Here is a 13,090-nt window from a genome sequence, read left to right on the forward strand (position 1 = left end):
TAAGAATTCTAAAATACATCTTTCAGTTGCATAGTGCAGTTAGGAGTTCATGACTGCAAAAAAAGGTTTGTGTAGAACTTTCCTATTATTGCATTGAAATGTTTTATGCAAAAAATGCATAAAAGTCATTCAGTCATTCTGTTTGCACTGAAGGACCTCTGTAATAGCAGCACCATTAGAATATATGCTTGCTAGGTGAATCATAAATTTGAACTACTGAAATACATTTGTGTACTAAAAGATGTTTTTAAATGGACTAAGTTTTAATGATGGTCATTGTCACAGTCTTCCTGCTGCTGCATTTATGCTCAGTGAGCTAACAATCTGTGGCAGTCTTGGACAATAGTAGTGGTAATACTCTGCATTAGTAGGACCAAGATAATTGCAAAAGTAGGTGAGAAAAAGTTACCTACCTAATTTGACATCAGTCATCCACATAGTTAAAGGCTTTAACCATGGCCACAGTGACTCTCTGCATTCAGTGTCTGTGTCTGTACAGTGGAGCCTTCATTAGAGACATCCGTGGGGTGAGGTTTCTGATGGCAGCGTGCTGTGCTTGGTGTTGCTTGCATTGCTCTGAGCAGTGTGGATGGGATTGAGTTGCATTTCTTATTACGAGTGTGAAAAGAACTGTTGTCAAGGATGAACAGGACTTTTGACACCACAAATTTTGTTTCTGAGTCAAAAAAATAACATTTTTTTAATTTAAACAAATAAACTGAAGGTAGTTGGTTATAAATAAAGCTCTTTGTTGCTTAAAAGACTACTAACTAGCAGGATTTTTCTTCTTGCTTTTTAAGGATGGAAAAAAATGCTTAAGGAGAACAAAACACAGAAAAACAATGTTATCATGGCCTCAGGTCTGTAATTTTTTGCAGTCTAAGGACTATGGACTTGTTTAGGTTAAAATATTATGTGTATAATTAAATAAAACTTGGAGAAAATTGGCACATCAATATCATGTATAAGAGATGTAGTGTGGTACACACAGAGATTCTTCTCCTGCATTGAGGAAGTGCTGATACAGATGTCTACATGCAGTGAGTTCAGTGCTTATTTCAGGTTTTTGTCCTTGTGAGTTGTCTACTGTGCATTAGGGTCATCCTGATAGAAGCCAGAATAATGTGTTGCATTCTTCAACAACAGTGTAGTGAATAAGCTTCAAATACAGTTCTATGGAGGTGACAAAGATGTAATTTATATTCTGGCATTCATAAATACCTGTACTATATTTTGAATATAGGGAATGAATTAAAGGCAGAATTCACTTTTGCTTGTGGGTAATACTGTGTTATTACCCACAAGTGTAATATGTGTTTTAATTACATTATACACTTGTCCCAACAGATGATGTCCTCTTCTGGGGAAAAATTTGAGCTAGATGCTTCTGCTGAAAGGAACCAATATGCAGGAGTTGTTATTGTATAAATCTAACTGTAAGATTATACGTTATGACCAGTAGGGTACAGTGTGTTTTCACTTTAGAGGTCTCTGAAGTATTGGCTGTTTGCCAGAAATCAAAATAATATACTAGAAATAATTTGTAGGAACTTCCTTGAAGTCATTTAGACTCAATGCCAAAATCCATATTAATCCTTCTCAGCAATGTCCACTATTTCAAATTCATAACTAGGATGCAAGGTGAGGCTGACACCTTACTCTGTTTTTCTAACTCCTGAGCTACTTCAGGTAATCATAGAATCAAAGAATCATTGAGGGTGAAAAAGACCATTGAGTCCAACTGCAAACCTAATACTGCTGAGGTCCCCACTAAACCATAACCGAAAGTGCCGTTCTCAGACTTCTCAGTTTAGTGGTCAGTGGAAGAATGGAATCTCTGAATTGAAGTAAATTATTTGGTTTTGCACTGGGGAAATGCCTTTTAATTGAAACACCTAATGACTGTTTCGTGCTGCTTGATGAAAGTCTCACATATGCATCAGCCACCAGACCACGTGGTTTTCACCTCATGGAAGCATACATAGGCCAAAAGGACAGAAAATCTTGAGATCTCCCATACACAGATATGAATTTCACCAGTTGAAGTGTAGGAATTTTCTTTTAGTGTTCCTACAAAAAAATTTTCATTGGTATTTATTTAAGCCCTTCTTATAGTCCACTAATCATCCCAGCAGACCTTCTGGGGGAGAATGTGTGCTTCTGAATTTATACCAAAGTTTGTATCCCATAGTTGTGTGACTGACTTTAGCCCTTTCCTTCATACTTGTTTAATAACTTAGACTTAATCATGAGAATATTCCCTTTTTGTTGCTAATGGACTTTTTTCTTAATGTGGCGTTTTAAAATATTTTACTAATATTTTCATTTGATTATTTATGTGACTCATTATGCTCAGCAGAAAAAAAAGGCAAAGATGCCAAATCTCAAATAAAACCAGGTGTTATTGTAATACAGAGCTTTAGGCTCTATGATTTATGCAAAATGCAAGCTGTCTCTATGGCCCCCAGTTACACAGATCAGGTGCACACGCTGTTTTGAAAGTTCTTGATTAGTCTGGTATGGAACTACTACACTTTTCTGCTGTTTTTGAACTCCAGGTTAAGGCCCAATTCTCGTTCCTTTATATCATATAGTCATATTTATGCTCAAAGAGCAATACTTTTTATTGATATACAGTAACTGCAGTGCTGTCTAGTTGATTCTATTCTAAGAAAACCATAGGAAAAATCTAAGGGGTATAAAAGTGTTAGAAAATATATAATTTAGTACTGCTGAAGATTTTGATAATTTCTAGATTCACAGCTTATATCTGTGAGCAAGTAGAAAGCTGTAGGTAGGAGTCAGGGACTGAGGCAGCAAGGGGAGCCTTTGGCTGGGGTCTGCTACAGCTGCCTGACCAAGGGCAGCCCATTGACCAAACCTTTGCTCCAGCACAGGAGGCCTTGTGCCCGAGGGTCGTGTCCTGCAGGGGAACTCAGCCACCCCAGCAGCTGCTGGAAAGCAGCTTGGAGGACTGTGACAATCCAGGAGACTCCTGGAATGTGTGGAGGATAACTTCCTGAGCCAGGTGACAGACAGCCCTGCCAGAGGGAATGTGGTACAGGATGTGTTGGTCACCAATGCAAGTGAGCTAACTGGGACACCAGGACTGGAGGCAGCCTGGGCTGCAGGGGTCATGCACTGCTGCAGTGTGCAGCCCTGAAGGATAGGGGCTGGGTAAGGAGTTCAGCTCTTGAACTTTAGGAAAGACTTCCAGTCCTTTGGGAACCTAGTCAGTGGGATCCCCTGACAGACTGCCCTCAGGGACAAGAGAGCTGGCAGATCTTTAAGCAACTCTTCCACAGAGCATGAGAGCTGGCAATCCCCAGGAGCAAGAAATCAGACAAGGAGGGCAAGAGACCGGCACGGCTCAGTAGGAACTTGTTGGTCAAAGTTAAGGGAAAGAAGCAAATGCACAGGCAGTGGAAACCAGGACAGATGACCTATGAAGAGTCTAGAGATGAAACACAACTGTGTAGGGAGGCCATGAGAAAGGCCAAGGCAACAAAACTGGAACTGGCAAGGGACACAAAGAATAATGGGAAGGGCTTCCACAGGTACATTAACCAGAAAAAGAAGGTCAAGAAGAGGTACCCCCTCTGAGAAACAGCACTGGAAAACTGGAGAACTGCTAACAAGAGAAGAAGAGCAGGCTGAGGTACTTAACAACTTTTACCTTAGTCTTCAATGGGAAACTCTTCCCACAACTCTTGACTGGATGAATAACAGGATGAGGACTGGGAGAGCCAAGTCCTTCCCCCTTTAAGAGACAATGAGGTTTGTGACCACTTGAGGAACCTGAATGTACCCAAGGAGATGCATCCCAGAGTCCTGAAGGAATTGGTTGAGGTAGCTGCATGGCTGCAGGAAAGGCAGATCGTGTCTGACCAAGCCGGTGGCTTTCTATGATGGGAGACTGCATCAGTGGGTAAGGAAAGGGTTACAGATGCACTTTTTCTGGACTTCAGTAAAGCCTTTCACATGGTCCACTACAAATAGGAGGAGCTGAGAAATGTGGGAGGAGACTGGGATAATGGAAGTACCCTTATAAGATACTAGATTGCAGTGAAGTAGGGTGTGGGGATCATATGGGATGCCAGCATGAAATGGGACAAGTGGGATTTCCCTGGGAATTTGGGCCCTCTTCACCCTGCCCCCTGTTCTCCCTAGGTTTCTTCCCCTTGTCCAATACATTGGAGAGATGTATTTGATGAGTGGACTGTTAGATGGATAGGAAAGTGTTTGAATGGCCACATTCCAGAGAGTGGTGGTCAGCATCTCAGAGTCCTGATGGACATCAGTGATAAAGTAGTGTCACTCAGGGACCAATGTTATTTAGTATCTTCATTAATGGCATGGGCAAAGGGATCAAGTGCACCCTCAGCAAATTCGCAGATGACACCAAATGAAGTGATAAAGTTGCCACACCTCAAAGACAGGATGCCATCCAGAGGCACATGGACGAGTTCTCTCATAAGAGAGCTTATGGGTATTTCATGCAGTTTACCAGGGCAAAAGTGCACTGTGCTGCTCGTGGGTCAGAGCAGTCCTGGCACCAGCACAGGCTGGGGATGGACAGATCACAGCAGCCCTGCCCAGAAGGACCTGGGGGTGCTGGTGGCTGAGAGGCTGGACATGAGCCAGCCATGGGCACTCCCAGCCCAGAGAGCCACACGTGTGCTGGGCTGCATCCAGAGCAGGGTGGGCAGCAGGGCCAGGGAGGGGATTCTGCCCCTCTGCTCTGCTCTGCTGAGACCCCACCTGCAGGGCTGCAGCAGCTCTGGGGCCCAGCACAGGAAGGACATGGACCTGCTGGAGGGAGTCCAGAGGAGGCCACAAAGATGATCAGAGGGATGGAGCACCTCTCCTATAAGAAAGGCTGGAAAAGAGAAAGCTTTGGAGTGACTTAATTGCAGCCTTCTGGTACCTGAAGGGAGCCTACAAGAAAGATGACGAGGGACTTTTTATAACAGTATGCAATGACAGGACGAGGGGGATGGATTCAAACGGAAAGAAGGCGGGTTTGAATTCAATATTGCAAAGAAATTATGTTCTGTGAGGGTGGTCAGGCACTGGAACAGGTTGTCCAGTCAAGTTGTGAACGCTGCATCTCTGGCAGTGTTCAAGGCCAGGTTGGATGGAGCTCTAGGCAGCCTGACCTAGTGAAAGGTGTTTCTGCCCATGGCAGGCGCGTTGGAACTTTATGATCTTTATGATCCCTTCTAACCCAAGCCGTTCTATGATTACCTTAAGCATGTGAATCTTCTTGGAAGGATGATTTGAAACCATATAAATACAACAGTAAAAAAAAAAAAAAAAAGGCAGCAAAACAATTAATTTTGGCAGTGTTACAGAGGCAGCATAATAAAAGTGGTCTTTTGTTTGAGGTCCATCTCTGGGTGATTTAAAAATCAGTGGAACTATTTGAGCAGTTTTAGGTTTTATTTTTTTTATTTTTATTTTTCTTGGAAGGTTTTGGAGACAAAAGTGTTAATTAATATTGAAATCAAGTAAGAATTTTGGGAACTAGTTTTATAATGTCTGAAATTGTCTGAATCCAGTAACCGTTTAAAGATACAATCATTAATATGGTAACTTTCATTTAGCCCCATTGACATGTTAATAATTATGGAAAGTGTGGAGCCTAAAAGTTGGTGACCATGCAGAAAGAAGGGAGTTAGGATGTATGCTTTTAGAAGTTATTTGGTGGGTGTAGAGCAGTTAGAGTGCTTTCCAGAATTCATTCTATGTCCTTGAGTGTGTGTATGCCTAGATAAATTAGCTCAAATGAAATGACGGTATCCAGTTTCTTTTCTTAGATTGTACAAAATAGGAGCTAGCTTGATTTCTTGTTTGGTTTCCTTGCTCCCTGTCAGGGATATTCCTTCATTACTTTGGCAATCCATGTCATTGTGACTTAGGTATGCTGTAATCTTGGGATTTCAAACAGCCTCTTGAAATAATGCAGACTAGGATACTGACTTTTTTTTGCTTGCACTTTATTTTATCTTCTTATGAATTAATAATTGTTTTTGTAAGAGCTGTATAAGGGAGATATTGCCTGGTGACTGTGAGTAATATATAACTGTTAATTGAGCAAAAGATCATATTTCCTGCCAGTAGTTGACTTTTGTTTTTCCGTTTTCCCATCTTTCTCCTAATACTAAAAAATTATAGTTAAGTTGTTCTCATGACTTCAGTTGAAAGATCATGTAAAAGTGGCTGGACCATGTGATAGCCCTTCTCCTCTTAGCTGTTGCAGAGTTCCTGGAGCATAGCCCCACTGTGAGTGTCACAGAGGTTATAGCTCTCACAGCTCAGTAGGTAATTCTTGGATTATATCATGGATATTGCCAGTAGGAGGATCACTTAGATTAAATGTTGTAGTCCACTGCTTTAACAGAATGTAAATTAGAGGAATAGAATTATAATTTTCATCGTCCTTAGAAGCAAATATTTTATTCCAATAATACAGGTTTTATCCAAGCATATATGCATTTATGAGCTAGGATCAAGAATAAGTCTCTGTTCATTATTGCAGGATTTTTAAACTAAGGAACAAGTACGAAAGAAAACAGACAGAATTTTATGTCTGTAGTAATAATAATATTAATAGTAACAATGCTTCTTTAAGGTCTCTCCCAGCCCAAACCGTTCTGATTCTTTGTGACTCTATGGTACCTCTTATGTGCCTCTCTTTTCTGTAGTAGGTTTAATAAACCATGTCGTTCTTTTTATTTTAAATAATTAGGGAAAATAGTTTTTTACATCAATGTAAGCTTAATTAATAAGGACTTACTGAGCTGGCAAAAAGAAACATGTTCATATTGGGAGGATTCAGTGGTTTGTAACTAGTTAGTTCAGTTGTAATAAAGCCACAACTACTGTCAGTGATCCTTTTTTCCTTTTTTTTTCCCATGATTAAAGGAGAGGTGGCAATATCCTAATGTTGCTCTTGTTCTTATGCAAGAGCTAGTTTAAAAATACTTGCAGTTCTTTTAGGGTGATGAATTATCTTTCAGCATGTGCAGTCAGCCTTTTGGCTAGTCCAGCTGGTCCCAAGATAGTGTAACCATACGGTATCAACGTGGAGTCCCCACATGTGGTTGCTTTCAGTCAAAATGGGGTGGGAGGGCAGTCAGTATTTTAATTTGTTTTACTGTCTTTCTAAACAGCTGTATTAAAAAAAAAAAGTTTTGCAAGTTTAATCTTAATAATCTAAACCCAAAAAAACAGACACGCTCTGTCATAAAATAACTATTAGTGACTAGTTTGTATCCTATAAATCTAACTTGAGTTGATAATATGGTCCATTACCAGCTAACTGCACAGAGTATTTTTCATTTTACACTCTTCAGTTACTTTTTAGTGAAGTGTTAAAAAATATGAAGCTTTTCTCCTCTCTAAAATTGCACACTGTCTGTCTGTTATTAGGGAGATAACAGCTCTTATAAATGTTTCAGTAAGCGTTAAGTAGACAGTTATGTGCACTCTCATTCCACGCTTATTTGCTTACTGTAATAAACTGATAAAATATGTGTGGTTTGTCTCTGTGTATCTGCAGGCATCATGAGTCACATAGATTTCCTTTAGAAATAATGTTGTGTCTGCAGAATTGATTGGTTATTTTCATAAACTGTCCAAAGGTACACAAACGACTTCTATTATTTAAACATATGCTATGTAAAATTTGTAGGAGATTATCTCCTAGTTAGTAGATGCTTCTTGTTCTGTTAACTCTGTGTGGTTTTATTTTAACCCCAGAGTGATTGTAGGTGCATGTCCCATGGGTTTTATCGCAACTGCATTAAAAATTTTAGAATTAAAACAAAAAACTGTTTACCAGAGTGATGCAGCTGTTAAATGCATCACATTACAGTCCCATCAGCCTTTGTCAGCTCAAAATCCTTGATAGCATGTAGAGGTTTTGAAAACTCCAATTTTACAGAATTAAATTGCTTTGTTCAACATACATGTGTTTTATTTACTTCCAGCATTGCCACATTAAGTGCGAGTGAAAATTAATGTTCTTTACAAGGAAAGATGACTTAAACATAATGTCATTCTTCTGAGGGTCCTGTGTGTTTTTGCTGGTACATATAGTATGACATTGAAAATAAAAGTGAATGGGCTCGCAAGCTTTTTATTACTGAAACAAGAAGTAGTGCTGAAAGGGGCATAGGCACATATTGAAATCTCTAAAAATTACAGAAGGGATTCAGTAAAACTTGAATCAGTGTTACAATTTAACTATAGTGAGAGGATTTTTCTCTATGTGTATGCATTTTAGAGCAGCTCATCGTGGGTGCTATTGTGCAGCACATGTAGGACAACCAGGGGATCTGGCCTAGCCAGCACAGGTTTGTGAAAGGCAAAGGTCCAAGAGGCCAGTGGTGTGAGGTTCAACAAGGCCAGTGCTGGGTCCTGCCCCTGGGTCACAGCAGCCCCAGGCAGTGCCACAGGCTGGGGCAGAGTGGCTGGAAAGGACCTGGGGGTGCTGACAGCGGCTGAACATGAGCCAGGCTGTGCCCAGGTGGCCAAGAAGGCCAAAGGCATCCTGGCCTGGATCAGCCATGGTGTGGGCAGCAGGGCCAGGGCAGGGATTGTCCCCTGTACTGGGCACTGGTGAGGCCACAGCTTGAATCCTGTGTTCAGTTCTGTACTCCTCACTACAAGAAGATCATTCTGGTGCTGGAGCAAGTCCACAGAAAAGCAGTGGAGCTGGGGAAGGGTCTGTGTGGGAATTCAGTACATCACTCCGGATGTCCAGAGCTACTGAGACAACCCTTGGGGGGCTCGGAGGCCCTGGAATGTTGCCAAAAGTACCTGGTGGCTTGACTTTGATCCTTTTAAAGAAATGACACCTGAAGGTGAGGAGATGAGAGAATTTCAGGTCTGAATGGTGAGGGGATGTTATTCACTTGTTAGAACTTAAGTTAGAATGCACTGTACAGGGGGGTTTTATGTGTTGTACAGGGGGGTCTAGAATTCTGTGCATGGATCAGGAGTCCCAAGATGGAGGAATTTGGGCGTGCCCTGTCCTTCTTCTTTCTTCTCCTTGGCATCCATGTTCAGGATGATGTTGGCATGTGTGGATTGGTTCATAGAAAGAGTACACTTGCCAACAAGGGCAGAAAGTATTGGGAATTAAAGGTAAATATCTAATACGTAGTTTTCATTATAAAAGAGACAACCGCCTCGTGGGAGGGAGAGAGTGCCTTTGGCTGTCTTGCTGGTCAGACCTCGGCTGGACAGACAGAAAATCTTTGTAGATAAGAAATAATAAACTCGACTGAAGACCTAAAAGCAAGAGTCCAGACTCCTTCTTCGAGAGCGCGGACTACCCAGAACCACTTTTTCCCGTGCTGGGGCAGAGACAAGTAACAGCCAACCCCGACAGGTCTGGAGCACAAGTCAGTGAGGAACAGTTGAGAGAACTGGGGTTTTTATCCTAGAGAAAAGGAAGCTCAGGAGGGACCTTATCACTCTACAGCTGTTTGAAAAAAGGATGCAGCCACTTGAGAGTTGGCCTCTTCTCCCAGGTAAATGATAGAACAAGAGGAAATGGCCTCCTGCTGTGCCAGGGTTGTTTTAGGTTGGGTATTAGGAAAAAATTTCTTCACTGAAAGAATTATCAGGCATTGGAATGGGCTGGCCAGGGAGGTGGTGGAATCATCATTCTCAGGAGTCTTCAGTAAGCATGTGAGTGTGGCACCTGGTTTACGGCAGATGGCAGAGCTGGGTAAACAGTTGGACACAGAACTTCGATAACTTTTCCAGCCTCAATGGCTCTATGATTCTGCATATCAACAAGACAGACTTCAGACTAATTTTTAAGTTTTCATTCCTATTAATAAATATTGTTAATAAAGCCAGCCCTAATTAACACAGAGAAGCTAGTGTACTTCAAAATACTTTTGTTAACATGAATTAAACATAGATCTTAAACTTGTTAATGTAAAATGGGAGAACCATTTCATGAAATAACTTTTCTATTATGCATGTCCTGCTCAAATTGAATTGAATATTAAAAGCTAGAGACTAAGCTTAAACTTAAAAATAAGGTTTAAATTCCATCTTAAAACTTGAGTTTTTTCATTATTTGAGTAATGGTTTAAATAGCATGCTAATATGACTGCTAATAACCTCTTACTGTTATTGTCTCTTTCTGTGTACCAATAAGCTATTCATTATTCAAGGTATTTCCTTTATTATTTCTTTACAGCTGAGGTGTTTATTTGAGAGTTCGATCTTGTCAGTTATTTCTAGAAAACTAAGCAGACTATTAATCTGTGAAAGTTTGGGACTTCTATTCAAAGATGTTTTCAAGTTTTCAGTAATTGTGAAGTTCTATACAAATTATACCTTTTCCATTCATTTTGTGTTAGTTGCAAGTCTGGTCATGTGATGTCACAGGTAATTATTTTATAAATATAATTTGAAATAACTCTGGTCTTTCCTGAAAACTCATGTAAAGAATTCAAATACACTTGTCTTCATATTTCTGTATACTCCTTACTTTTGAAGTCATGATTTCCTTGCAGTAGTATCTAGATTTTGTTTGCATGCTGACTGTCTTTTTTTATGCTATTTCTGCAGGATAGAATGGGCTGAAAGATCCTTGGGATTTTTCTTATTGCTTCTAGCAGCAAGGCTATTTAAAAAGCATCTGTATCTTTCTGCTCTATATAACTATGTTTTTACTATTTCACCAGTGTAAATGTTGGACAACATTTTTTGTGGTTTTAACAAGAGAAACAGAAGACAATTTCTCACTTTCATCTTACACAGTGAGCTTGGGAATACCCTTGAATTCTGATGCACCGAATGTTTCTTATTGGAAAAAACATAACTATTAAAAACTGTGATAATTTAATAGCTAACTGTAAAGCTAAAAACTTGAAAACAGTTATAGTGCAAAGTCAGATAGATACAACAAAGGTATTTTCAGCACCAGAAATGGTTTTAGGCTCTGTATCTGATATCTATTACTGCAATTTGCTTATGTATTTCACAGGTTTCTGGTTCACTAAAATTCCAACTCAAAAGCAGGTGCTCTAACTGAGTGAAAAATGCAGTATTGAATTGTCATTTTTACTGTTCTTGACTTACAGTATTTGCCAACTATTGTGTTATACTTAACAGGTCACTATGCAAGTCTCTGTGCCAACAAAAACACATGAACTGCTTCATCGAATGAGTGGGAAAGGATTAGCAGCTCATTATCATTTCTCAAGACAGCCAGGCATTTTTGGTGATCGTATGGTACCTGTGCAAGTGACAGTAACAAATACAACTGATCAGAAGATAGAGAATATTCACATTGGAGAGAAGAAATTACCTCCAGGCATGAGGATGCATGAGTTTAATCCAATAGGTAACCATATCCTATGTTAAAAAAATTAGGTTCTTAATCTTCAGCAAAATTTCAAATGCAAGAAAGTGGTTTTGCATAGTTACATGTATGTGTGTGTATATGTATATATGTATACTTATGTATATGTATATCATACATGTGTGTGGGTGTACATACTTACAGACACTCATCTGCTACCAACTTGTTAGGACCAAACCTTTCTGCATCCCTACAAACTTTGATTCCCTTATTGTCTTACTTTAGACCGGCTACTATTATGGGCTTCTGTTAAAAAGGAGGTTTTGATTTTCTATTCACAATTATTTTCTTAATAAGTTTAAGTGAATCTAAATGTATTATTTATTGTCGTTTCCTTATGAGCTTATGGCAGTAGAGTGGAAGTATATGTTTTAGTTTAGCTTGTGTCTACCATAGTTCTGCAAATTGTGTCTGCTTAGATTAGATAAAAAGCAATGTGTAGTCAGACCTGATCTAAATTGTTTTACTTTCTACTTTCTAATCAGGATAGTTTTTTGCTGAGTTTCTGTGGAAAAGAGTATAAAACTTAAAAAAGAACATAGATCATAGCAAGGTTTTTCAAGAGTAATACCTATGTACATGACCTGCTTTCTTTTCTCAGCAGTTCTTTATTTTAGGACATTGTGGTGTACTCAGAAGGAGAAGAAGCATCTCTGTTTCATAATACAAATTCTTCTCCTTGAATGAGCTACATTATTATGTGAATATGTATCGTGATACAAGAATACATTAGGGAAATAGTGTAGTGATTTAGCCAAGAATCTAAGAATGAATATGTCTCTTGATATCTTCACTGCTAAGAGTGTCTCAGTCTGCACTGCTTGTATAGCACAAAGTCATCTTCCATTTAGTATTAATAATCCTTCTTCTCCCTTCCAACTAATGCAAGTAGAATATTGAGATACAAGTAAACCACAGGATCATGTTCTTAAAGCACAACAGTGAATTGAAGAGTATTCTTTGTTTTAAGTAGCTAAGATGTCTGAATTAAATGGCTCTAAACTACTGAAATAATATTTTTAACATAGGAAAGATTATGCAGATTTACACCAAATAGCTACAAAAGCAGTTGTCCAGTGCTATAGTTTATTTCAGAGTTAAAATTAATAATAATAACTTTTTGCATCTTGGTAATGATACAAACTTGATCAAGGCAGTTACTTTTAGAACTCTATTAGTTTCGGGATTTTAAGTGAAGATTTTGCTGCTCATTCCTCAAAACAAAGTCCAGCTCAGAATTGAAATGTCAAGTTAGTTTTGCCCATGAGCTTTATTTTATATCCCTACCTGTAAACATTTGAAGAAATAAAGCACAAAGGCTTACAAGTAGAAATCTAGTAGTACTATAAATTAGATCAGGAGATACTGTAACCAGAGTAACAGTAAATTAACAGTAGCATTCACTTGTCTCACATAAAAACATGGAGGGAAAAAAAGTGGAATTAATAAATTATCTACTTCAGGTTCCTTGAGGTCTACAAAATAACCCTACCCTGTAAAGTATTTATTTCTCCAAGAAAGACATTGTGGTAATTGTCCTGAAAAGCTGTTGGTTTCTTCTGCAGAAAATAAGCTCTGTAGTTCTTCCAAAAACGTTATTTTCCTTGCTTGAATGCAAATTTTCTGCATTCTGTGTGATTTTGCGTAAAGCTAAGCCTACAAACCCTGTTCTTACTCCATCTTGTGTTTGTAGCG

The 13,090-nt window shown here is 39.2% G+C and overlaps 1 protein-coding gene across 5 annotated transcripts in view; it reads left to right on the forward strand.

The window, feature by feature from the left end:
* AP3B1 (adaptor related protein complex 3 subunit beta 1) overlaps positions 1–13,090 on the forward strand; it is a 154,949-nt gene that overhangs the window by 112,829 nt on the left and 29,030 nt on the right. For all 5 annotated transcript variants that reach the window (XR_010352186.1, XM_064403014.1, XM_064403015.1 and 2 more), the window contains exon 23: positions 11,146–11,377. Coding sequence is in view for 4 of the 5 variants with exons in the window: in XM_064403014.1 (XP_064259084.1) it covers positions 11,146–11,377 (232 nt within the window). In the remaining variant the exon portion in view is untranslated. The remainder of the gene's footprint in view (positions 1–11,145; positions 11,378–13,090) is intronic.

The sequence above is a fragment of the Passer domesticus genome, chromosome Z, assembly GCF_036417665.1.
Source record: "Passer domesticus isolate bPasDom1 chromosome Z, bPasDom1.hap1, whole genome shotgun sequence".
NCBI classification, from domain to species: Eukaryota; Metazoa; Chordata; class Aves; order Passeriformes; family Passeridae; genus Passer; species Passer domesticus.